A 27,913-nucleotide genomic window follows, 5' to 3' on the forward strand; every position below is an offset into this window, starting at 1 on the left:
GGCATGTAATGTCTGATTTTTTTTTTCTTCTTTCTTTCATAGTGTAAGTGCACAGTATTCATTGACTAAATAGCAGAAGAAACCACACTTTTGAGAAGGTGTAGGAATATTTGTACTATGTCGACTAATTTTTCTATAGCTTAGACATTCTACTTAGAGCTCAGTGATTCAAAGGATTAATTAGTTCATTCCCTCATTCAGCATTTAACTACTGGGACAGGGGTGGGCACTGATAGACGTGGGAGTCCAAGGATGACTAACAGAGTCCTGGATGCAGAGGAACAAATCTTCACCTTGGGTTTAAAATTGGTTTCACAAGAGACACCCATTATCTAAGCAATCTACATGGAACAGTCTAGTCCCAGAGTGTGGAGACTGGCTCTACTAGACTAGCACTGCTTGTTCATGGTTCTCTTGCTCATCATTAACTTTGATGAAGACAAGCACACTTTGAATTCTCAAAGTGCTTATACCAATGAGATGACTTCTTTTTACATTTTTTTCTCAAGAGTTCTTGTTAAATTTCTTTGTGATCTATACGTCCTTAAATTTACCCAAGGCTGAATCGTAATTGTTGTTGTTTGTGGGGCTTAAAGTTTTAAAGTGTTATCCCATACTTTCCTGTGTACTCCAGAATGCACGTGGGGAGGCACACATGGCATCACGTAAATAAATGCTGGCACACCTCTGGTGCTGTTGGTGGAGGTGCAGCTGGTGGTTCGGAGCTACTGAAGCTTCTAAGGTGCCTTTAATGGTCAAATAAGATTTTAATTTAGTTGATTATTTTCAGTAATACGTACCTTATTCTAATTTTTTGAAACTTAATTTTTTTTTTTTTATACTTAAGGACAATCCATTTCTTTGCCTAGTACATAAATAGCCTTTTATGGCAACTTTTTTCTGATAAAGTTAGCGAATTATATCTTCTGTTCTCAGGGTCTGCTCTGAGCGACTTATAGTAGGGGAGAGCAGAAAGTTCTCTCAGGGTATGGAAAGAAATATCAGTTTTAATACCCTAACGTATAAGCCACTGATAAATCGGTAATTATTCTGTTGCATAAGATGAAAAAGCACATTTTGACATAAGTACAGCATCACTTTTTTTAGGCTTAAGATTTCAGATAACCCCCAATTGATATTTTGTTGTTTTTTCCCCCCATACTATTGTGATTCTGGAGGTTATGGAATTAACGTGGGCCTGGGAAATGTCTGGCAGTGGCTTAATCTCTGTTGTTTTGTGATGCTTGAGAGATCGTGGTGTGTCCTGACGTTCACAAAGGTGGGCAGGACATTGTGTTGCCGTGAGATTAGACTGTGAATGTGTTGAATTTGAGGATTGCATGGTTATATTTTTTGACTTAGTACAATAGGTTTTCAGTCATAGAAAGTTAGAACTGGGGATGACACGGAAGTTGTGGAGTCCAACCTCAGAGCTGTGGGAACTGAGACCTGGAGGGTTGCTCACCTTATGAGCGGCAGGGTAGCTCTTACATCCAGGCTGGTGTTTTAGTCACAGCAGCGTGGCTGTCCACCTCCCAGTGTGCAGGTGTGTGTGTGTGTGTGCGTGTGTGCGTGCAGAATTGTTAGTGTATCCTGCTTTCCTTTGTATGAATTATATGCTTGCCATCACGGTTCTTATTCATGCTACTTTCTTCATTAAATTGAGTCACAATACTTGCATGTGCGCATCTTAGGTATAAGAACAATTGCTTTTCAAGATCTTGGAGAGGAATAGATTTCAACTAGGTGTAACTAAGAGATGAAAGGAAAGCATCATTTCTGTATTTTGTTAAAAAAGAAAAATCCAAAGTTCTTGATGATGTTCTCATAATTTTCTTACCTTGTTGATCCAAGAATTTATGTGCCTGTTTTTCAAATTCAGCCAGGCTATGATGACCTTAATCCTGATTGGAGACTCTCTACTGAGAAGAGAAAAAAAATCAAAGGTGAGTTTTATGATGTATGATGATTAAAACCATAAGAGACTCGTGTTGTTTAATAAAGGTGCTTTTTAGATGGTATGATATATGTAGGGGAGGGAAAACTCCATTTCTTTCTACTATCCTAGGTTCTCTGGCTGGGGCTCTGTAAAATTAGATTGACAAAAGACAGATTAATAAGAGAAAAACAAGCAGAAGTTCATTAGCATGTACATTGAGTTTATACATGGGGGTACCCAGGGATGAGTAACTCCGAGGGATGGTTGGAAATTGGGCTTATATAGCATCTAAACAAAGAAACAGTAAATTTTTAGGGAAGTGACAAGACAAAGGAAAAGCAGTTGGAGTTTCTAGGAGTGGCATATTGTGGGAAGGCAAACATGTGGGGAAAGTAATGGAAGATAAGCACTAGTTACTTAATGTAGATTCCTTCGGTGCTGTCTCTGGGCTCATAAGGGTCTAAATTTGTCTCCAGTGATGAACTTTTTTTCGTGGTAGAGAGCGCAGAGGGGAACGACTTTGTAAATTTATGTCCTACTTCTACGCAAATAGGTAGAGGGCAGGGAGCTTTTCCTGTGTCTGCTTCTCCTCAGTGGCCTCTAGCCCAAAATAATCATTATGCCACAGTGGCACATTTTGGGGTGGCATATTGAGCTACCCTACATATAAAAGTCTCTAGATACTTCTGCTTCACTTTGGAAGGAACACCAAGATTTCACAGGACGGGGACAAGGCAACAGATCCAGCTTTCTGACCGTCAGGTGTTAGTATTTTGAGTTTTCCCAAGGCTGAGGCAGAGCCTGTGGCATGCAGCGTGGCTCTCCCTCCACAGGCCAGCGCGGAGATGGCACATGAGTTCAAAGCTCGTAAGTGTACTCCTTTGTAAATGAGCACGGAGGGGGTAGCAGAAAGGGATTCCTTAAAGGGTAAGCTCTGAGTAGTTATCTCTGGGGCTGGGGTGCCCGTGTGGTAGATGGTAGGTAATGAGAGGTTGGAGGGACTTTCTCTTTTCATGCATCTCCATATCTAAGCATTTTTTTGTTTTTTTTTTTTAGCAGTGAGCATGTATTACTGTTATAAATAGAAAAGAAACCCAGTATTTACATTTAATTAAAAGCAATAGTGATTATTTAATTGGTAGATTAGAATTAAAAACAAAAATTAAAATATTGAGTTACTTTGAGTAATTGGTTCCTTTTTCTTCAGGTGAAACTCCCCAAGTTAAACACTGCTGAATTTTTAAGTGTCTCCTATAAAATTAGTGATAGTTACAAGGTTCAAAATCCTTATTAAATTATGCTTCTAATTCACATTTAAAGACCCTGAAAGTATTGATTCGTTAATATCACGTGTCATGTTCATGTATTCGCTTTTGTTAAACAATCATCTGAAATACTCATTCAGAAAAACATTTTTGAGAAAAAATATAATTTGTCAAATTAGAAGGTTGACTGTATATTTAAATGATTTGCTCCTTTTCATCTCGCATTACATTAAGCTGTAAGCCTAGGAACACTGCTTTTCATGTTTTCTTGGAACTCCTTATTTATATAGATTGCTTTAGGCTTAAATCGGAAGAAAATGTTGAGTTGTCATGGTTTTTGTTTTTTAATTAAAATAATGAGTTATTCTCATGGAGTTAACCTCCTATTTTATTTTATTTTATTTTTAATTTGGCCGTGCTGCATGGCTTCTGGGATCTTTGTTCCCCAAGCAGGGATCGAACTCGTGCCCACGGCAGTGAAAGTGCCCAGTCCTAACCACTGGACTGCCAGGGAATTCCATTAACCTCCTATTTTAAAATCTCTATCTCCTTAGTCAAGTGTTTACATATATTTTAAAATTTATGGTGTACTTTGTATGTATTACCTTTAAACCTCGTCAGATCCTTAGTGGAACAAGTAAGGTATAAAAGGGCAATAAAATTATAGTAAATATCATGCCATTTCCTTTTGAATGCCTTAATTTGGTGAACCACAGTTCATTTCTATCCACCCTCCCCCAACCCCTGAAATTCCTTTCTGGTCTTCAATATGTTTTCCTCTTTCTGATTAGTTGCAAGTATAGCGGAGGAAAAAGCTCTTTTTCCTACTACCCTACTAGATTCTCCAGCTGAGACCCAGTAAATTGGACTAACAAAAAGAAAAAAGCATACACATTTATTTAATATGTTTTAGGGACACAGGAACCTTCATAAGGAAATGAAGACCTGAGGAACAGTTAAACCTGATCAGTTTTATACTAGGTTGGGTGAAGAGTGGAAAGTTGTAGAAAGACATGAGAGACCAAAGGGTCCGAGTTAAGGGTAGTAGACTGGGAGGAGCTTAGCAAGGCCTGTTTGTTTCCATTTTTCTTGGCTTCCCTCCGTCTTTGGAGTAAGGATGCTCCTTTCCTCCAGATATAAAGAAGGTGCCTCTCACCTGAGGATCTCAGGACCTGCTCCAGAGGGAGGTCAGAGTTCTTCCTGAGTCTGCCATTTCTCAGTATATACCTACCTTTTTTTATGTGTTGAAAATGGCGACGTATCTCTGAATATTTTTCATTTTTTGAGCAGAAAGACCGTCATATATTGACCTCTGCATCCCTAGAACTATGGACTTTGGCAAATTGTTGGCATTCAGATGTTCATTAAATAAATTACCATTCTGTATCTTCTACTTGAGTAAAAATCTGAGTGGTGACTTACATTTTATTTTTTCTTATTATTTGTCATACCTTTAGGACTCATATGGTTTTAAAATTGATTATTGGACTAAGTGTGTTGTATTTAAACCACATTGACGGATGGATTTGTATTGATTTACTTTTCCCCCCATTAGATAAAGAGTCCTTTTACCCACTGATAGATGTGAATTGGTGGGTGGACAGTGCAGTGATTTTGGCTCGCTGCTCTGGTGCTTTGACTGTTTCGTCGGTGAAAACTTTGAAGAATTTACTGGGAAAATCCTGTGAATGGTTTGAACCATCCCCTCAAGTCACTGCTACCCATGATGGGGGATTTTTAATTTTGGAGGTAATGCTTTCCCTTTTAAAGCAATCAGTGTGTTTGAGAGTAAACATTTATTACCCCCAAAATCTAAATATCTGATTTTAATTTTGGTTATCCCATTATTTAATCTTGTCTTTAAAAAGAAAAATTTGTTAATGGAATCAGAACTTGGGTGCAGTATAAAAAAGATCTATTGTTTAGACAATTTAAAAAATTGCATTTGTATAAGAATGAAGAACATTTATAGTCATTTTGCTCTCTGTAAAGCATTTCTTCCTCATTGACATGATAGCTTTTCTCTTTTCCTGGATTAGTTATCTTAAAAATATAAATAATATCACTACCTAAGAAATACAGTCTTTAACCTATTCCTATGAAATATGACAGCTTAAAACTTTTGGTTCTTTTATTAAGAAAAACTTGTTTATCATGACAAAAAATTTGAAAAGAGGCTAATATTTTAAAGTTATGTTTTGGTCATTTAAAATTATTTTAAGTCTTTCAAGGTAATGGCCTTCAATAGCCTTCACTTCAGTGCAGACTGACAAATGTCTTCTACCCTTAAGTTTGGTACCGAGTCTAAAGATGTTCTTTAAAGAGAACCAGGGCTTAAAATCGAAGACAACTCTGTTAGGTCTGGAATGAAAGTTATCTTTAACAGGCAGCCTTCGGACTCAGAACTTTGTGAAGACATTGTTTAAAAGCTGGGGGAGGAGGAGGAGCTATTCTTGATAAAGCAAATAAATACCTTCATGTTCATGTTGCTAAATAGATGGAAAAAAATCATCTTTTCACAGCAGGTACAAAAATATCAAAAAGAAAGAAATTAACATTCTCAACTCCTTTATTTCCCTAAAATAATTACCAGGTATATATTTTACAAGACCGTATTAATGACCTATTATTAAAACAGGCTTTAGTTTTAGAGATTTGGAGCCAATAACTTCTGTGCATATTTCTGGAGCTATTGATGTAAATATATAGCATTTGTTGTTGGGTTTCTTTGAATTCCATTCTTAGTTTTAATCCCACGGCTGATGTAATGAATCAAACCAGAGTAGAATTAAAAATATTTTTCTCATTGGCTCTAAAAACTTATCTTTAGTTCCTCACTATTCATTCAACATCTCCTTTTTCAATTCAGTGCGAGATTAAACTCGCCCCCAAACGATCTCGTTTGGAGACAAGGGCGGGAGAAGAAGGTGAAGGAGAAGAGGATTCGGATTCCGATCCGGAAATGTCTGCCAAGGCTCGCTACTTCGGTTATATAAAGCAGGGCTTGTACTTAGTGACCGAGATGGAGCGGTTCGCACCAGCCCGGAAACGCCCGCGAACCATTACTAAAAACTACCGCCTGGTGAGCCTGCGGTCTACGACCCCAGAGGAGCTCTACCAGAGGAAGGTGAGGGTGTCCCCTTACTGTCCACGGTCACAGCATCAGATCTGATTTGCCTCTATTGAGAAAAAAACTATTTTTTTTAATAAAGGAAGAAATTTAAAGAGGGATTGTTATTCTTGTTGACATCTTAGCCATGTCAGTATGATAAAGCTGCTGAGAATAATGCTGGTCTTTGTGCCTGAGCAGTCACAGTAAGGGCAGTGGATGGGAGGTGAGTTCGTGGGGACCGATTGTCCACTTGGTGGCTCCGCCCAGGTGTTCGCTCCACTTCATGTGGCCTTCAGCTCTCACTTCTTCTGTGTTGAAGTACAGCCGTCTCCTCAGACTGCAGCAGATGAGGGAAGCCCTGCAGACTTGCTTTCTAGTCCGGGGTTTGCTTGGGAAGCAGATTTGATCAACACTGAGTATGCCACGTGTTTGTGCTACAGTGTCACAAGCGGAGTCCTGGACGAGGAGTTGGGCCGCCCTGCTCGTCCTGGTTTTGCCATTTTACTTTATAACCATGGGTATTTCACCTCTGTTTCTCATCTTTCTGTTAAAGCGCTTAAAAGAAATACTTGATCTATCTGCCCCTGGTCATGTTTGTGACCTTCTGGTGCCACAGTGCACATGAAGGTGGTTAGGAATGACCTACGCTGTCATCATTCATTCTATCATCATATTGACGCTGCAGACTGCTCGGTAATGTCACATTCCTGTTCCATTTCCTTGTCCAAAGATCGAAAATGAAGAGTATGAGGAAGCCTTGTCTCTGGCTCAGACCTACGGCCTGGATACTGACCTGGTGTATCAGAGGCAGTGGAGGAAGTCAGCTGTCAACATTGCTTCAATTCAGAATTACTTGGTATGTTTAAAATTTTTGGTAACATGCAGTAAAATTCAAACTTACGGAATAACTTTTGGCTGTAGGGCTTCATATTAGAGTACTTTTCACTGCTGACTTTTCTATATGAAGTGTTTTATTCTGCCTTGAAAAATTATCTTATCAGGTTCTGTCGGCCCTGCAGCTGGACGTTGGTGCAGAAGACACGTGACCAAATATTCACTGATAAACCAGCCAACTGCCTGGTCTCGGCCTAATCCTTTCCCTTCATCTACCTCAGTTAACCTCTGTTCACCTCCATCAGTCAGGGTCCTGTCAGAAGTCAGGAACCACACAGTAGTTTGAACAGGAACAGTTTTAATATGGAGAATTACTATTTTCTAGTAACGAGAGATTAACTATATGAGGGCAAAGAGATCTCTAAGGAACACCCTGGGGCTGGACGGAACGTACCCAAGGAGGGAGCAAACTCGGAAGGGAGGGCTCCCCCTGGGCTGGCATTCAGGCTTCTTTGGACAAAGAGTGGTCGCAGCACATTGGACGGAAGGGCATTCTCTGGAATGCCTGAGGCCACGGCTGGTGCATAGCAGCCAAGGCTGGCAGGCAGGGAGAGGTGGGATGGATGGGCCAGCTGGATGCCTGTTGCTAGGGTGGCCGTGAACTGAGGTTGGGGGGTCGGAAAACCCCAGGGGCTGCTAAGTAGGGAGCCCTCCGCCAGCATGAAGGCTGGTAGATAAGGAACCGTGGCCAGGACTGAAAAGAAAAAAATTTCCCCCAGAGTGTAGGCGAGCCTAGTTTAGGGAGCTTCCCCTTCAGGTGTCTGGGAGGGTTCGCTGGGGAGGAATCTGTCCGTGGGGCTGCAGCTGACACCAAGTGGGAAGTTGTCCTCCAAAGGAGGGAGGGGGAAGTAAGCACCACCAGATGTCGCCTGCCGGCATTGCCAAGACAGAGGAGCGGGAAGAACAGAACCAGCGCACATGCGGACCAGAGACCAGAGCCTCTTCCTCTGCAGTGGCCTCCAGCGCCCTCTGTTGACAAGGCTTAATATCGTGTCAGCCGCAAATGGGAAAGGCTGTTTATCCCATAGCTGGCTCTGAAGAGTACTTCTGAGGCTGAGAGGCAATAAATAGATAACTGTCATATCAAGCTCGCCAAATACCCCCTTTTTGCTTAAATCCTACAGTTAAATCCTTCCTGCTATGTGCTGCCACAGCTAGAGTTACTATGTTGGCTGTTTATTTGAATCATTGGCACCTTTGTAAGGAAGTAGTTGGACTCATACCTATTTTTAGAAGGTGCTGACTTCTCGTGTGACATTTAGGAAGGCAAATACCTTTGCATTTAGGAATATTCTAAGAAGTGTTGGGAAATTTTCATGGTAGTTGTTTTCCCTAAAAATTCATGTACATGAGTAATTAAAAATAAATCAAAACGTAATCTGAAAAAGTTGTGTGTAAGAAGTTGATGCTTCAACCAAACAGGAAGATGAACTGTTAATACAAGTAAGATATCAGAGTTGAGAGCGCATGAAAGATTGTGAAATAAAGGAAGAAGACAAAGTGGCTTGTATTTTCTTTAGAATATCAGAACAGCAAACCTATATTATCTTTCTTTCTTTTGTGACTCAGGACAGTGAACTCATGAGTTCATGTATATCCACTTAACGGCCTTTTCTGTAACACAGTAGAAAGCAGATTTGGTCTCTGAAGGAGCTGACAAATGTTAGGAGAGACAAATTATGTACATTTTTTATTGGGGGAAATACTTAATTCGGCAAAATAAATAGGCAGTGAAGAGTAAAAGCACTATGCCAGGAATGGTAAAGGGGTACCGGAGTGGCATAAATATGGCCTTCGCTTTCAGGGAGCTTATAATCTTACCGAGAAGACAAGCTTTATGCCTTCATTATAGAAATGACCATGCAAGAAGATTGCAGACAAATGCTGTGGGAACCCAGTGAAGGTAGCAATCATTATAGACTCTGGTTATGGAAGTCTTCATATAGTGAAGATGTTTTGGGCAGGGGTTTGAAAGGATTCAAAGTAGAGCTAGAAGAGAGGAAGGCATTCTTAATGGGACAAGTTGTATGAGCAAATTAAAAGAAAATGAGCATGACTCATGAGGCAAGTGACTAAATCTGGCTTATTCATTGCTCTATTTTCATGGCACACAAAAAGTACTCAGTAAATATTTCCTGGATGAATGGCTCTGTAAGGAAACCAGTCTGTTGGATCTGAGATTCCATGATGGTGAACATTGGGGCATATTGATTAGAAAGATACATTGATTTGGGTTCAGGTGGGAAACCTTGCCAAAGGCAAGAGACTCCTGCAGTGTCCCAGTTGTTACGTGTCAATGACATGGACTGATACGGAGGCCATAGATGTGGAGAAGGGGATGTGAGTTCAGAGACATTTGAGGAAAGAATTGATATGAAGGAATGTGTAAAGGAATGTGTAGGGTATGAGTCAGATTTTACCCTAAATTTGTATCCACAAGGACTCTTTCTAGGAAAGAGGGCAAGTCAGGAATTTTGAATGGAGTCAGAGGAAGCTGTTGGGAGGGAAGTACATATGGGCCCTTCGTCTTTCCAAGGAACAACATACCATGACTTTTTATGATTAAATTATCATCTGTGCTTTGAAATACATCTCATGGTCAAGTAAATACAGAACCTTGACATGCTATGCCTCATTAGTTTTTGTTTCAAAGTTAAACATGTTTGTTACAAGAAGATCAATCTTGCCTTACTTCTTTATTTTCTACTCTTCTGTACAGCCCAAATGCAAACTAAAGAGCAACTAAAAAGTTTGGAAAGAGCTTTTTATGTTTCCAAAAAAGAATACTGAACTTTGTGTTTCAGTGTGTTTCATTAGATGAAGAAAGAAAGCAGTTGGAATCACATGCCCTATACCCAGTCCTAATCACTGCTAGGAAAGTAGCTTTTTAATGTTGAGATGCTCTAGCAGCTGCTTGTGGCCAAGGTTTCAGGTAGCTCTACTCTCTTACGTATAGCTTTATAATTCTAGAAGGCAGTTCTCAGGTGCTCTCAGATGTCATGATTTCTTTAATGCCTCTGTTTTTAAATTTTCTCTATATCCAGAGTAAAATAAAGAAACGATCCTGGGTTCTTCATGAGTGCTTGGAAAGAGTTCCTGAAAATGTGGATGCTGCAAAAGAACTGCTTCAATATGGATTAAAAGGCACAGACCTGGAGGCTCTTTTAGCCATAGGGGAAGGAGCAGATGATGGCAGGTTGGTTCCGGAAAGATGTGGGTAGAAGTAAAGGTGACTTTGTGAAAACTTTTAAGCTGAGACATTGGAAAGGGTAAACTTTTCTTTATTTAGGTTATTCTGCAATAAAGCAGTTGCCTTTGGTTAATGCTTTTTTATCTGAGGTCAGTTTTCTTTCCTTTAAGTTAAATACGTTTACATATGATAGCTTGATGCTAAGGAAAGAGCAAATTCTACAAACATTTGTTGAATGCTGGCTGTTTCTAAGCTGTGAAGTTAAGGCGGCATGCGCCTAGGTGCGCTTACCAGTGAATTGAACCACTGTAGGCAAGTCTGAGCTTCATTCACTTACTTTATCTGTAGCATTGTGTCCTTCTTCAGAGAATTACCTTGATTAGGTTATATATCTTGTGAAAGCACCTCATAAACTTTTTTTTTGAATTTTATTTTACTTATTTTTTTAAACAGCAGGTTCTTATTAGTTATCCATTTTATACATATTAGTGTCTACATGTCAATCCCAATCTCCCAGTTCATCCCACCATCACCACCACCCCCCACCACCTTCCCCCTTTGGTGTCCATACGTTTGTTCTCTACATCTGTGTCTCAGTTTCTGCCCTGCAAACCGGTTCATCTGTACCATGTTTCTAGGTTCCACATACATGTGTTAATATACAATATTTGTTTTTCTCTTTCTGACTTACTTCACTCTGTATTACAGTCTCTAGATCCATCCACGTGTCTACAAATGACCCAATTTTGTTCCGTTTTATGGCTGAGTAATATTCCATTGTATATATGTACCACATCTTCTTTATCCATTCGTCTGTCGATGGGCATTTAGGTTGCTTCCACGACCTGGCTGTTGTAAATAGTGCTGCAGTGAACATTGGGGTGCATGCGTCTTTTTGAATTATGGTTTTCTCAGGGTATATGCCCAGTAATGGGATTGCTGAGTCATATGGTAGTTCTATTTTTAGTTTTTTGAGGAACCTCCATACTGTTCTCCATAGTGGCTGTATCAATTTACATTCCCACCAACAGTGTAGGAGGGTTCCCTTTTCTCCACACCCTTTCCAGCATTTGTTGTTGGTAGATTTTCTGATGATGCCCATTCTAACTGGTGTGAGGTGATACCTCATTGTAGTTTTGATTTGCATTTCTCTAATAATTAGTGATGTTGAGCAGCTTTTCATGTGCTTCTTGGCCATCTGTATCTTCTTTGGAAAAATGTCTATTTAGGTCTTCTGCCCATTTTTGGATTGGGTTGTTTGTTTTTTTAATATTGAGCTGCATGAACTGTTTATATATTTTGGAGATTAATCCTTTGTCTGTTGATTTGTTTGCAAATATTTTCTCCCATTCTGAGGGCTGTCTTTTTGTCTTGTTTGTAGTTTCCTTTGCTTTGCAAAAACTTTTAAGTTTCATTAGGTCTCATTTGTTTATTTTTGTTTTTATTTCCATTACTCTAGGAGGTGGATCAGAAAAGATCTTTCTGTGATTTATGTCAAAGAGTGTTCTTCCTATGTTTTCCTCTAAGAGTTTTATAGTGTCTGGTCTTACATTTAGGTCTCAAATCCATTTTGAGTTTATTTTTGTGTATGGTGTTAGGGAGTGTTCTAATTTCATTCTTTTACATGTAGCTGTCCAGTTTTCCCAGTACCACTTACTGAAGAGACTGTCTTTTCTCCGTTGTATATCCTTGCCTCCTTTGTCATAGATTAGTTGAGCATAGGTGCGTGGGTTTATCTCTGGGCTTTCTATCCTGTTCCATTGATCTACATTTCTGTTTCTGTGCCAGTACCATATTGTCTTGATTACTGTAGCTTTGTAATATAGTCTGAAGTCAGGGAGTCTGATTCCTCCTGCTCCATTTTTTTCCCTCAAGACCGCTTTGGCTATTTGGGGTTTTTTGTGTCTCCATACAAATTTTAAGACTTTTTGTTCTAGTTCTGTAAAAAATGCCATTGGTAATTTGATAGGGATTGCATTGAATCTGTAGATTGCTTTGGGTAGGATAGTCATTTTCACAATATTGATTCTTCCAATCCAAGAACATGGTATATCTCTCCATCTGTTGGTATCATCTTTAATTTCTTTCATCAGTGTCTTATAGTTTTCTGCATACAGGTCTTTTGTCTCCTTAGGTAGGTTTATTTATAGGTATTTTATTCTTTTTGTTGCAATGGTAAATGGGAGTGTTTCCTTAATTTCCTTTTCAGATTTTTCATCATTAGTGTATAGGAATGCAAGAGATTTCTGTGCATTAATTTTGTATCCTGCAACTTTACCAAATTCATTGATTAGCTCTAATAGTTTTCTGGTGGCATCTTTAGGATTCTCTATGTATAGTATCATGTCATTTGCAAACAGTGACAGTTTTACTTCTTTTCCAATTTGTATTCCTTTTATTTCTTTTTCTTCTCTGATTGCCGTGGCTAGGATGTCCAAAACTATGTTGAATAATAGTGGTGAGAGTGGACATCCTTGTCTTGTTCCTGATCTTAGAGGAAATGATTTCAGTTTTTCACCACTGAGAATGATGTTTGCTGTGGGTTTGTCATATATGGCCTTTATTATGTTGAGGTACGTTCCCTCTATGCCCACTTTCTGGAGAGTTTTTGTCATAAATTGGTGTTGAATTTTGTCAAAAGCTTTTCCTGCATCTATTGAGATGGTCATATGGTTTTTATTCTTCAGTTTGTTAATATGGTGTATCACATTGATTGATTTGCATATATTGAAGAATCCTTGCATCCCTGGGGTAAATCCCACTTGATCATGGTGTATGATCCTTTTAATGTGTTGTTGGATTCTGTTTGCTAGTATTTTGTTGAGGATTTTTGCATCTATATTCATCAGTGATATTGGTCTGTAATTTTCTTTTTTTGTAGTATCTTTGTCTGGTTTTGGTATCAGGGTGATGGTGGCCTCGTAGAATGAGTTTGGGAGTGTTCCTTCCTCTGCAGTTTTTTGGAAGAGTTTGAGAAGGATGGGTGTTAGCTCTTCTCTAAATGTTTGATAGAATTCACCTGTGAAGCCATCTGGTCCTGGACTTCTGTTTGTTGGAAGGTTTTTAATCACAGTCTCAATTTCAGTGCTTGTGATTGGTCTGTTCATATTTTATATTTCTTCCTGGTTCAGTCTTGGAAGGTTATACCTTTCTAAGAATTTGTGCATTTCTTCCAGGTTGTCCATTTTATTGGCATAGAGTTGCTGGTAGTAGTCTCTTATGATGCTTTGTATTTCTGCGGTGTCTGTTGTAACTTCTCCTTTTTCATTTCTAATTTTATTGATTTGAGTCCTCTCCCTCTTTTTCTTTATGAGTCTGGCTAATGGTTTATCAATTTTGTTTACCTTCTCAAAGAACCAGCTTTTAGTTTTATTGATTTTTGCTGTTCTTTGTTTCTTTGTCATTTATTTCTGCTCTGATCTTTATGATTTCTTTCCTTCTACTAACTTTGGGTTTTGTTTGTTCTTCTTTCTCTAGTTCCTTTAGGTATAAGATTAAGTTGTTTATTTGAGATGTTTGTTGTTTCTTGAGGTAAGATTGTATTGCTATAAACTTCCCTCTTAGAACTGCCTTTGCTGCATCCCATAGGTTTTGGATCGTCATGTTTTCATTGTCATTTGTCTCTAGGTATTTTTGGATTTCTTCTTTGATTTCTTCAATGATCTCTTGATTATTTAGTAACGTATTGTTTAGCCTCCATGTGTTTGTGTTTTTTACGTTTTTTTCCCTGTAATTGATTTCTAATCTCATAGCATTGTGGTAGGAAAAGATGCTTGATATGATTTCAGTTTTCTTAAATTTACCGAGGCTTGATTTGTGACCCAGGAGGTGGTCTATCCTGGAGAATGTTCCGTGTGCACTTGAGAAGAAAGTGTAATCTGCTGTTTTTGGATGGAATGTCCTATAAATATCAATTAAATCTATCTGGTCTATTGTGTCATTTAAAGCTTGTGTTTCTTATTAATTTTCTGTTTGGAAGATCTGTCCATTGGTGTAAGTGAGGTGTTAAAGTCCCCCACTATTATTGTGTTACTGTCGATTTCCTCTTTTATAGCTTTTAGCAGTTGCCTTATGTATTGAGGTGCTCCTATGTTGGGTGCATATATATTTATAATTGTTATATCTTCTTCTTGGATTGATCCCTTGATCATTATGTAGTGTTCTTCCTTGTCTTTTGTAACATTCTTTATTTTAACGTCTATTTTATCTGATAGGAGTATTGCTACTCCAGCTTTCTTTTGATTTCCGTTTGCATGGAATATCTTTTTCCATCCTCTCACTTTCAGTCTGTGTGTGTCCCTAGGTCTGAATTGGGTCTCTTGTAGACAGCATATAAATGGGTCTTGTTTTTGTATCCATTCAGCGAGCCTGTGTCTTTTGGTTGGAGCATTTAATCCATTCACGTTTAAGGTAATTATCGATACGTATGTTCCTATTACCATTTTCTTAATTGTTTTGGGTTTGTTTTTGTAGGTCCTTTTCTTCTCTTGTGTTTCCCACTTAGAGAAGTTCCTTCAGCATTTGTTGTAGAGCTGGTTTGGTGGTGCTGGTGCTCTTATCTTTTGCTTGTCTGTAAAGCTTTTGATTTCTCCATCAAATCTTAATGAGATCCTTGCCGGGTAGAGTAATCTTGGTTGTAGGTTCTTCCCTTTCATCACTTTAAATATGTCATGCCACTCCCTTCTGGCTTGTAGAGTTTCTGCTGAGAAATCAGCTGTTAACCTTATTGGAGTTCCCTTGTATGTTATTTGTCGTTTTTCCCTTGCTGCTTTCAATAATTTTTCTTTGTGTTTAATTTTTGCCATTTTGATTACTATGTGTCTCGGCATGTTTCTCCTTGGGTTTATCCTGTATGGGACTCTCTGCCCTTCCTGGACCTGGGTGGCTGTTTCCTTTCCCATATTAGGGAACTTTTCGACTATAATCTCTTCAAATATTTTCTCAGGTCCTTTCTCTCTCTCTTCTCCTTCTGGGACCCCTATAATGCGAATGTTGTTGCGTTTAATGTTGTCCCAGGGGTTTCTTAGGCTGTCTTCATTTCTTTTCATTCTTTTTTCTTTCTTCTGTTCCACAGCAGTGAATTCCACCATTCTGTCTTCCAGGTCACTTATCCGTTCTTCTGCCTCAGTTATTCTGGTATTGATTCCTTCTAGTGTATTTTTCATTTCAGTTATTGTATTGTTCATCTCTGTTTGTTTGTTCTTTAATTCTTCTAGGTCTTTGTTAAACATTTCTTGTATCTTCTCAATCTTTGCCTCCATTCTTTTTCCAGGGTCCTGGATCATCTTCACTATCATTATTCTGAATTCTTTTTCTGGAAGGTTGCCTATCTCTACTTCATTTAGTTGTTTTTCTAGGGTTTATTTTGTTCCTTCATCTGGTACATAGCCCTCTGCCGTTTCATCTTGTCTATCTTTCTGTGAATGTGGTTTTTCTTCCACAGGCTGCAGGATTTTAATTCTTCTTGCCTCTGCTGTCTGCCCTCTGGTGGATGAGGCTATCTAAGAGGCTTGTGCGAGTTTCCTGATGGAAGGGACTGGTGGTTGGTAGAGCTGGCTGTTGCTCTGGTGGGCAGAGCTCAGTAAAACTTTAATCTGCTTGTCTGCTGATGGGTGGGCTGGGTTCCCTCCCTGTTGGTTGTTTGGCCTGAGGCGACCCAACACTGGAGCCTCCCTGGCTCTTTGGTGGGGCTAATGGTGGACTCTGGGAGGACTCACACCAAGGAGTACTTCCCAGAACTTCTGCTGCCAGTGTCCTTGTCCTCATGGTGAGACACAGCCACCCCCTGCCTCTGCAGGAGACCCTCCAACACTAGCAGGTAGGTCTGGTTCAGTCTCTTATGGGGTCACTGCTCCTTCCCCTGGGTCCCAATGCGCACACTACTTTGTGTGTGCCCTCCAAGAGTGGAGTCTCTGTTTTCCCCAGTCCTGTTGAAGTCCTGCAATCAAATCCCGATAGCCTTCAAAGTCTGATTCTCTAGGAATTCCCCCTCCAGTTGCCATACCCCCAGGGTGGGAAGCCTGACTCTGGGAGGGACTCAGAACCTTCACTCCCGTGGGTGGACTTCTGTGGTATAATTGTTCTCCAGTTTGTGAGTCACCCACCCAGTGGTCATGGGATTTGATTTTTTTGTGATTGTGCCTCTCCTACCATCTCATTGTGGCTTCTCCTTTGTCTTTGGATGTGGGGTATCTTTTTTGATGAGTTCCAGTGTCTTTCTGTCATTGATTGTTCAGCAGTTTGTTGTGATTCCGGTGCTCTCGCAAGAGGGAGTCACCTCATAAACTTTTAAGCACCCTACAAATGTCAGTTAATAACAGTAATAAAGTTGTTTGACAAGGGCTGCTGTTCATCAAACATTTGGAACTTTCGGGGGGATATAAATGTGATAGTGTATTTGATAAGTAATTTAAATGAGACTGACATTCATTACCATTTTAAGACCTTAAATAGAAGTGATTCACATTGTAAACTCTGGGCAACGTTTTCTTCATAGGCTGTTTCACATTGGGTGACTATAACCTCCCATGTTTTCCTAAGCAGTTTTCATTTTCTTGATATTCAGAGTTTCTACATGTGATGATTACTGATGACTTTTTGCCCATCCTATGGATATAAATGAAAGAATCGGTTTGCTTATAATAAATAGCAAAAGCTTTCTTTCAAATAATTGGTTGTTTCTGTTTCTGCAGAAACCAATGTAATAAAATCAAAGTAGGAGAAGGTACTTCTTCACTATATGAAATTTAAAAAAATACACAGATTTGGGTTTTCTTTTTTTCTCACAGATTTACACTACTTGGTGAAATGGACATTGACGGTATCTCCTACGAGGAGCTTTCCCCAGCTGATGAAGAGCCTGCCGAGAAGAAAAAGGAGAAGGAGCTCAGGAAGAGACAAGAACTACTTAAATTAGTGAACTTTTCAAAGTAAATGATTTATTACTGTTCATTTGGTAATTTCTTTAAAATAACTAGTAATCCAAGTGTGTTCTTTACTAGTGACAATTGCTGTACATTATTTCGGCAACTTAAATCAAATGCATTTAGTATTGTTTTATCCTTGTGCTTTTGTGTACTGTTCCATGAATTTGAGGCTTAATGGAATATTGATCATTTTTATTCTATTTTAGATCTTAGAGAAATGTGCTTGTAGGTAAATATAAGTGGCCTAATACAGTTGTTCAAAACAGGTTAACACTGGAACAAAAGGAACTTTGCCGTTGTAGACTGAAATTATTAACCTACTTAGATCGACTCGCAACATATGAGGTAAGGAGTAGTTTTAATCAAACCAATTATGTTCATTTGATCTGTCATTATAAATGCTGAGGCTGCCTTCATATCTGATATTCTTGGTCTTTAGAACTATTTATGTGGGAAAAATTCATTTTGTATAGAAGCAGGTTCTCTTATACATCAGTTTTGGTAAAATTTAGAGATTCATGAAAGGCCAGAAGTTGCTTTGTTAGTCTAGGGAGTAGAAATGCGTTAGCCATCTCAGAGCATCTATGTTTCCTAGGTTTATGATCCTTTTCATTTACTTTTATTTTACATTTAAACTTTAGGTTATGGCATATAGCTGTCTACAGTACCAAATTCAGTATACACTGGGTTTTAAAAATCCTAATATGAATATTTCTGACTTGTTTAATTTTAATGATTTATTAGTGGTTTGAATTTAGTTGGTTAAACTTTGATCCTAATTACGGCCAGAGTTAGTCACTTGAACTTAAAGCATACTTCAGAATTGTTTCTTCAGGACCACAAACACAGATGTCCCATGTTGGGCATTTCAGTAGCACTCTGTACCATGAGATTTAGGTATCGTTAAAGGCATGAGAAGCATTTCATAAAATAGACATAGTTTAGATTGCTTTTTCACATGACCCTCATAGCTTACGTTACCCAGGATTTAGTATAAATTTCCCACCTTTGAAATTTGACTTCATTTGCAGTTTACTTCCTCCATCTGTCTCAGCCTCCTTTCTGTGGGCACACCGTGGCTTTTGGTATTGGCACATAGCAGGGACTCAGTAAGCATCACATTTGATAACGTGATGCCCGTCCCCATAGTAATGGAGGTACTTAGTACTTGTGATGCCTGCAAACAAATAAAAGCATTTGATTCTCCAGCTGTTAATACAATAGAATGTTTTCAAACAAAATACTAGTGACAAAAGAGGACTATTTCTCTGGTTATTAGTAAACATGGTAATTAGTATATCACTTCATACAAATAAGTTACAAAACATTCCTAATAGTTTTATCTGTAGTACAACTAGTTTGACTGTTGGATGGTCATATTATATTAAAGCGTATCCTTTTATTATGTCCGAGTTCTGTGATACTGATGTAATATATAAAAGCATGTTGTGAATTACTGATGTTGGTACAGATATAGTTTATTATTTTTTATACTTAGCTTTAGTTTCACTGATGAGATCTTAAAAAAAAAGTTCCATAAAATATTCAGAGTTTCACGTTCCAGTTAATTTTATTTTATTATTTTTTAGTTATTGAATTGCTATTTCCTATTTGACAGTAGTAAGTGCATTTATTATTACATGGTAATAGTGAAATTTAAAGTATTTGTTGAGCCCACAAAAATGGAATTAAGTTAAGCTTTTGAAAAGTAGGTGAAGTTGATGAACTTGGCCGTTAAAACTTAGAAACGAAGATGTTCTGATACAAGGACTAACCAGCTAGATAGTGGTAGAGATAGGCATTGCATTTTAATCATAGGGGATGGCTTATTTTATTAATTCTGTGATAAATTAGATAAAAATAGATTTATTTAAATTTTACACGAGTTCCTACTGTATGCCAAATATTATGCCAGTGCTGGTGGTAGAGAGATGAACAAGGAATAGTCCTTGTGGAGTCCTCATTATATGGGCAGTTAGTGATGATAATGAAGATATGAAGAATTGATGAGGGAGCATAATGGAGCAAAACATTAAATTTTTCCTGGGGATGTCCAAGAAGACTCTGTGTAGGAAGTGATATTTCAACTAGTCCTTAAAAAAAGGGAGGCTGACTTAGGGGGCTATGGGCCTACTATGCGGGGGGGCGGGATGCAAGCATAGAAGCTCCATGAGGGTAAGGGTCTTGTCTTGTTTGCTGTAGTATCGGCAGAGCTCAGAACGAGACCTGGCTTGTTGAGGAGCTCAGGAAATATTTGAAGAAACCAGTAGTTAAGAGAATACCTTAAAAAATACCAGCACATTTGTTGAGGACTTACTGTTTGCCCGCCAATGTCTTAGGTACTTAATTCAGATGATTTCTTGACAGCCCTTTGAGGCAGGTATTGTTATCATCTCAGTTTTATGGATGTGAGGCTTAGAGAAGGTTAGTATTTTGTCTAAATAAATAGGAAGCAAGAACCTCCTCTGAACACCCTCTTTCTTCCCTCTTTCCTGTCTCAGTAAGTTAATGCAGTTAACAAATACTTATCGGCTATTTATTATGTGAAAGCCAGCATGCTAGGTATCTGGGGTTCAGCACAGACACAAGAGAAATGAGCCTGAAGTCATCCATTGTAGTGGGGAGATGTATACTTGCCGTTGCCATGGCTAACTCCTGTTTATTCTTTATGTTTCAGCTTTGGCGTCCCTTCTGGGAGGCCTTCCCTGTCCTCCCAGGACTAGTTTTAGCACCCTTCCTCTGTGTTTCCCTTTACCTGTTCTTATTGCTTGTTCGTCTTCCCTACTAGATTTTGAGCCACTTGGAGAGCAGGGAAACTGTATGATTGTTCATTGTATCACCACTGCCTATCACAGTGCCCCTTGCACATTATTGACACCTAATAAATATCTGATTAAAGAATGAATGGTTCAATCTGCAATTTATATAGATCACTCCAGCAGCAGTAAAGTTAATCTAAAGTTCTCATACAGATATGACAGGTGCCCATAGTACATAGCCATGTATAACTGTTGCTTATTTGATTTTACCAGGTGGTGGATTTTGGTTGTCCTACTGTAATTTTACTGCCTATTTCATTTACTTCTGGATTTTTTTTTTAATTTACAGCATTTATAAATATAGCCATTTTCCAAATAAAGACAAGAATACAGATGTAGTACTTTAGTTAACAGTTGAGAGTTTAATTAATTCAGGGCTTATTTATTTAGGTAGGCAGAGTTGTGAGGGTTTTTAATATTTTCTTGTCACCCATATTTAAAAGCCTTTCCATTAAATCACTGTTTCCCCTCAGGAAATCCTCGGAGTGCCTCCTGCATCTGAACAGAGATATGATGCTGAATTCTTTAAGAAGTTCAGAAATCAGAATATTGTTCTCTCAGCTAGAACTTATGCTCGGGTAATTTCTTTTTTGTAAATAAAACAGTTATGGTTATTAACACTTTCTAAGTCTTTGAGCCATGCAGTTAATGTTATTGCATGCATATATCATTACATTTCCTTTTTGTGTTGTACTATATTAATAAATGTAGAGAAAATAGAGTCATGTTAAAATTTTTTTTATTCATCATTCTGAGTTCTAAAAATAATTTTTAGAGCATTAGGTTGAGAAAAGTGATACAGACCTGGAAAAATCAGGAATCTTTCAAAGCACTTCATATCAGAACTGCATAAAAAAGTTAATTTTAAGGTTTTGAATGTTGTCATACAAAATCACTCCGTTATTTCTAAGGTTCACATTAGAAACTTGCCCTTGCCTTCTGTACAGGAAAGTAATGTACAAGCCCTAGAAATTCTGTTCACTTACCATGGATCTGACCTGCTTCCTCATCGCCTTGTGATTCTCTCCAATTTCCCAGAGACCACGTCTCCACATGAATATTCCGTTTTGCTCCCTGAAGCTTGGTATGTACTATGTTCACTGAATTTTACCTTTTTTCTAAGTAACAATTTTTGTTTCATGCTAAACATCTTAAATTAAAAAAAATTTAAAATGTAAACTATTTAAACTTTTTTTTCTGATTATAAAATTATTTCTAACTTATTTTTAAGTGATCCTGAGGCCAAACCAAAATGTGTCTAGCATAATAGGATTACTGTAACGTACGGAATGTGAACTTTACTTTTTTTTTTTTTTTTGGAAAGTCTTCTGCTACTAAAAAAAAAAAAAAGAAAAGAAATTCTAGCTTTATGGCTGTGTACTCAATATATACTGTTTTATGGTTAAGAACAGTTTTTAGGATAGCAGTATCTGTTTGAATTAGTTGTATCTTTTAGAAATTGAAGTGTAGTTCTGACAATATTAGGTTGTACGTCGAGGGAACCCAGGAATGTCCTGGGGATCCTACTTTTCTCCCTATGAAACTCCAGAGGCACAAAGACAGATGGGAAATCAAAGTACCTCTTTCCTATTATACTAATGCTCCTTATCTCAGTTGAAGGCTTTTTGATAATTGGGTTGTGACATGTGACATAGACTCTTAAGACCAGTGGAACCATTAAGACCCAGTTGTACCATCTGGTGGGCTTCCAAAGGCCAGAACATCACTTCCTGAGAATGAAGAAAAGAGAATATACAGTTGACCCTTGAACAACACAGGTTCAGACTGTGCAGTTCCACTCACACATGGACTTTTGTCAGTAGTAAGTACTACAAGACGACATGATCCTCAGTTGGCTGAATCTGAGGGTGTGGAGCTGTGTGTACAGAGGACCCACGGGTACGGAGGGCTGACTATAAGTTATATAGGGGTTTTTGACTGCATGGAGGGGTGGCACCCTTATCCTCCCTGTTGTTCAGACTCAGCTGTGTTTGCCTCAGTGTGTAGCCCAGAGATGGGCAGGTCATCAGCCCCAGGCCTGAATGCCACCTGGGAGTAGCATACCTTGCTTCTGTCTGACCACATAGAGGGAGAAGGCAAGAATATGTCCATTTGTGAGACCTTTTATATCCGGTCAACTAGCCCACTAGTAAATGTGGCTCAGTCATTAATTGCATCCTTTCTGAATTTGTTTGCCCAATCTTAAAAAGAGTTGAGAGCCCCTGTCTTGCTTCCTCATGTTGCATACTTTTAGTAATAGGTGAATTGATCTGTATGAAATCTGCTTGTAAACTATAAAATACACTGTAAGGGATTATGACGGCTCTGACTGAAATCATTGTTACAGACTTGAGCTACTGGCAGCTTACAGTGTCATGGGATGGGGACTGGGGATCATTCGGCTGCCTCATTCCTCCTCTGCACCTCCCCTGCATAGTTGTAGGCTTAGGTGTTGACGATAATGACCAGCACTTATACAGTCATTACTGTGCATTTGGCACATACTTACATCCGGTCTCCCAACACTTTTGATATTATCTCTGTTATTATAGAAAGCTGAGATTTACAGAGGTTTAATAGCATATTAAACTTTATGTAAGTGCAGCCAGGATTTGAACCTATTTTTATTTATAGTTGTAGGTCGGTAAGCTCTAAAAATAGAAGTTATAAACTCCCTATTTTGCATTACTGTTAGTACTAAAATGTAATTCTTTGTTATGATAAAAGTGAGCAAAAAGAAAAAGCTTGGGATGTAACTTTCAAGCAGTTTCTTTTAGATCTGAATACTGATAAGTAAATGCAGTCTATAAATATGTATTTATAAATATTTCAGAATATAATTCATTTATTTTCTGCCTATTTGCAAAATAGATCTAATCTGAATGGAAATGACCTTTTCTACTGTACATTGTCAGTATAGAGAAAAGGGCCACTGTCTTAACGTTTTTTCTAAAGGTGATTTCTCCTTAGATTTGAACTCATTTATTTGCGTTGTCTTCTGATGATTGCTTAGACAAACGTTTGATTTTAACCTGAAATTTCAGAACTGGTTTTTAGAATAGTTTTACAGTGCCCAGTGCTATATGTTATCTTTGAAAGCCCTATCTGTGGTTCCTTTATGGTGGCTGCCATAACTGATTTAAATGGCAGTAAATACTTTAGGTATGTCATTGCAGCAGAGGGTACTTAGATGTTATTTCGAATCTTTCTTGTGGGGTGTGTTGCTTAGACAAACTTGGAAACGACTGATTTCTTGTGAGTCCTTCAGTTATAATCATTTTAAATATATTGAGAAAATATAGATTTATTTTTTTGTTAATCTTTGTTTCTCAAGAAAGTCTTTCACATTGATTATATTTTTGCTGTAGTTAGAAAGACTGAGAAAGAACAATAGATTTTAACAGTAATATCTTTTATGTGACTGCAAAGCAAAACCACAGTTATGTTTCAGGCATAGCCTCTTCTATGAGGTCTTCAGTAATTATTCCTTTCCCTATATTCTCATAATTCTTTGTTCATTCTCGCAGTATAGCACTTTTTATTTTGTATTATAGTCAGTCATTTTTATTACTGCCTTTCTCCCCCTTGTTCTCTTCTTTAATAAACACCCAGCCTCAAACTCACTAACTCTTCAAGATGGAGGCCATCTCTTCCTGAGTTTTGGATCCTCAGGGCCCAGGTGTTTGTGTAGTGCTTCTCTAAAGTTGTTTGCTAACTGGATAAATTAGGTCCATTTTATGCCCATTTACAAAAGAGATGAAAAGATGCCCTGAAGGGATTGCAACAGAACATGCTTCACCTATTAACAAGGGAGGTGTCCAGGGAATGTTTCACCAAGGCTCCCACCGCCTTAAAGATTGAATTGCTATTTTAGCCCATAGTTGAAGCCTGTACTCTTTTACCCTATTCAAAGTTTTACTCTAATGGACGTGGAGATCCATAAGATACAATCATAGGACTTATTTCCCTTTTTTAGGAAATATATTTTTTGAGTACTTGCTATTCATTTTCAAATCACTTGGAAGCTTTGGGTCAGATGGACACAAAGTGTCTGACTGTTGGAATGTGAACGCCCCTCACCATTTGACCGAGCCCCTTCTGCATGCCTGGCGCTATGGTAGGGGTCTTGAAATGAGTGAACACAGTTCCTCTTCAGCAGGAGTCATCAGGTATGGTTTACACGGAAACAGAAGTTCCTGCTTGCAGCATCATGCTTTCAAACTGGGGAAGAGATGAGTTGAAAAGACTCTAAATCTGCAGCCTTTTTTGCTTTCTCTCTTTTTCTCCTCAGTTACAATGTTTGCCAGCTCCTGAAATGATCTTGCCACTTCTTTGTTTACTGCCTCAGACAGCTGTAGAACTTTCTGTGTGCATGCCTTGTTTTTCTATGAGCGTATACATTGCTCAGTGGTAGAGCCTATATTTCATCCTGCTTTATCTTCTCTTCAGCCCGCCAACTTGTAGTTTTCAAGTAATAATGACTTTTTAATTATCTGTTGAATTGATTGGGAACAAGTCACTAAGCTCTAAATGGACGGCTCCCAAACGCAGAATGACCGTGTAGCTCCCCACTGCCTTCAGCTTGCTGTTGGGACGCTTGGTACAGTGCCCTGCTCTCTCCGCTCCGCCGCACTGGCAGTCCCACAGGCATGCCAGACCTTCCCTCCCCGCCCCCCTTAGGGCCTTTCAGGGTTAGTGTGCGCCCGCTGGGTGTGTCCTCCTGGATCTTCACGTGACCTGGTCTCTGCTCAGAGGCTCCCTCATCAGAAAGGCCTTCCTCAGCCACGCTTCCCCACTGCTTCTGCCTCCTCCTCTCTCTTTGCCCTTATCTGAGTCTTCTTTTCTTCTAGCACTTATACCTAACATATTATATGGTTATTTATTTGTCTCCTTCAGTTTATCTGCTCTTCCTTGGCCATTCTATTTAGAATTTTACCCTCACTTTATTTTTATTTATTTATTTTTGAATTATCCATTATAATTATAAAATTATCCATTTTATACATATCAGTGTATATATGTCAGTCCCAATCTCCCAATTCATCCCACCACCTTTGGTGTCCGTACATTTGTTCTGTACATCTGTGTCTCTATTTCTGCCCTGCAAACTGGTTCATCTGTACCATTTTTCCAGGTTCCACATATATGCATTAATATACGATAATTGTTTTTCTCTTTCTGACTTACTTCACTCTGTATGACAGTATCTAGATCCATCCACATCTCTACAAATGACCCTATTTCGTTCCTTTTTATGGCTGAGTAATATTCCATTGTATATATGTACCACATCTTCTTTATCCATTCGTCTGTCGATGGGCATTTAGGTTGCTTTCATGACCTGGCTGTTGTAAATAGTGCTGCAGTGAATATTGGAGTGCATGTGTCTTTTTGAATTATGGTTTTCTCAGGGTATATGCCCAGTAGTGGGATTGCTGAGTCATATGGTAGTTCTATTTTTAGTTTTTTGAGGAACCACCATACTGTTTTCCATAGTGGCTGTATCAATTTACATTCCCACCAACAGTGCAAGAGGGTTCCCTTCTCTCCACACCCTCTCCAGCATTTGTTGTTTGTAGATTTTCTGATGATGCCCATTCTAATGGGAGGTGATACCTCACTGCAGTTTTGATTTGCATTTCTCTAATGATTAATGATGTTGAGCATTCTTCATGTGTCTGTTGGCAATCTGTATATCTTCTTTGGAGAAATGTCTATTTAGGTCTTCTGCCCATTTTTGGATTGGGTTGTTTGTTTTTTTAATATTGAGCTGCATGAGCTGTTTATATATTTTGGAGATTAATCCTTTGTCCGTTGATTCGTTTGCATATATTTTCTCCCATTCTGAGGGTTGTCATTTCGTCTTGTTTGTACTTTCCTTTGCTTTGCAAACGCTTTTAAGTTTCATTAGGTCCCATTTGTTTATTTTTATTTCCATTACTCTAGGAGGTGGAACAAAAAAGATCTTTCTGTGATTTATGTCAAAGAGTGTTCTTCCTATGTTTTCCTCTAAGGGTTTTATACTCTCCGGTCTTACATTTAGGTCTCTAATCCATTTTGAGTTTATTTTTGTGTATGGTGTTAGGGAGTGTTCTAATTTCATTGTTTTACATGTAGCTGTCCAGTTTTCCCAGCACCACTTATTGAAGAGACTGTCTTTTCTCTCTTACCCTCACTTTAAATCCTCCTTTCATGCTTTATTTTCTTCCTAGCTTAGGTCAGCCAGATAGTTGACCTTTCACCTACTCTGTTTTGAGATGCCATTGGCAGAATGTTTACCTTGGAATTTTTTTTTTAACATCTTTATTGGAGTATAATTGCTTTACAATGGTGTGTTAACAAAGTGAATCAGCTATACATATACATATATCCCCATATCTCCTCCCTCTTGTGTCTCCCTCTCCCCCTCCCTATCCTACCCCTCTAGGTGGTCACAAAGCACCGAGCTGACCTTCCTGTACTATGTGGCTGCTTCCCACTAGCTATCTACTTTACATTTGGTAGTGTATATATGTCCATGCCATTCTCTCACTTTGTCCCAGCTTACCCTTCCCCCTCCCCGTGTCCTCAAGTCCATTCTGTACGTCTGCGTCTTCATTCCTGTCCTGCCCCTAGGTTCTTCAGAACCATTCTTTTTTTTAGATTCCGTATATATGTGTGCTCTGGCTTTTAATGGAAGTTTGATTAACTAATTTTAATTGAACCAAATTTTATGATTATGATTGCTGGGAAACTTTGGTTTGTGTTATTTTAGTGTTTTATATTGTCACTCTTAAATAATCGTATTTGACATTGATGAAATGTGACCAAGTTGTATAAAACTTTGAAATTATATTATCTGTCATAGGTGATACATCTTTTTGTTAGCTACCTATCCTTAGTTTGTCATTGCTGTAAAACGTTTACATTTTATATTCTATTTGACTCTTTTAGTTTTAAAGTACAAAGGTGACATTTCTTACCATCTTTGTTAACTTTGACAATTTGTGGTAATAGAGGGTTTTTTTTGGTGAAAGAAAGAGAAATATATTTTTTGACTTTTAGTATTTTTGATGCTTATAGCATGTTTTAGAAAGTTTATTTAGAGTTTTCATTTATGCCTTTTGTTTTATTGGAAAACTTCACCAGAGTGATGAAAGCAGGCTAGCTTAAAAGGTTGTATTCAAAACAGCTGTCTGTTGAAATAATATAGCAGAGGGATAAGAACACTGGCTCTAGCTAGAGCCAAGTTGCCTAGATTTGTGATCTTGGACACGTTTTCTAACTGCACCTCAGTCTTCTCACCTGTAAAATGGGGATGATTATAGCACTTACTTCATAGCATTGTGAGAATGACCGAGTTAATGTATATAAAACACTGGGAATGGTGCTTGGCGCCAAGTCATTGCTACTTAAGCATTAGGAATTATTATTAATGCAGAATCCCATGCTAAGGCCTTGGCCATATATATGTTATATAATTATTATTTTAAACTTATTGGAATATTTTTATAGTTATGGAAAAGTTGCAAAGATAATACAGAAAGCTCCTGTACACCCCTCGCCTAGCTTCCTCTTCCTTCTTACATAATCATAGCATATTTGTCAAAACTAAGAAATTACTGCTGGAATAGTCCTGCATATAATGTGACATATGCATTCCTAAAAATCACTGCACTGTGCAGAATACTGCAGTGAGAACCACAGGGCTTATGGGGAGAATAGGGTTAGTGGAACAAAGTTAGGAATGTAGTAACAATCGTACTATAGTTTTACATATATTAAATGA

The 27,913-nt window shown here is 38.4% G+C and overlaps 1 protein-coding gene across 2 annotated transcripts in view; it reads left to right on the forward strand.

The window, feature by feature from the left end:
- The window catches only part of NBAS (NBAS subunit of NRZ tethering complex), a 333,954-nt gene that overhangs the window by 70,101 nt on the left and 235,940 nt on the right, over positions 1 to 27,913 (forward strand). For both annotated transcript variants that reach the window (XM_082426421.1, XM_082426422.1), the window contains 9 exons: positions 1,883 to 1,946; positions 4,760 to 4,953; positions 6,074 to 6,331; positions 7,047 to 7,172; positions 10,255 to 10,406; positions 17,189 to 17,329; positions 17,593 to 17,671; positions 20,619 to 20,723; positions 21,093 to 21,229. In XM_082426421.1, coding sequence (XP_082282547.1) covers positions 1,883 to 1,946; positions 4,760 to 4,953; positions 6,074 to 6,331; positions 7,047 to 7,172; positions 10,255 to 10,406; positions 17,189 to 17,329; positions 17,593 to 17,671; positions 20,619 to 20,723; positions 21,093 to 21,229 — 1,256 coding nt within the window. The remainder of the gene's footprint in view (positions 1 to 1,882; positions 1,947 to 4,759; positions 4,954 to 6,073; positions 6,332 to 7,046; positions 7,173 to 10,254; positions 10,407 to 17,188; positions 17,330 to 17,592; positions 17,672 to 20,618; positions 20,724 to 21,092; positions 21,230 to 27,913) is intronic.

Source organism: Balaenoptera physalus (assembly GCF_965194825.1).
Source record: "Balaenoptera physalus genome assembly, chromosome: 15".
NCBI lineage: Eukaryota > Metazoa > Chordata > Mammalia > Artiodactyla > Balaenopteridae > Balaenoptera > Balaenoptera physalus.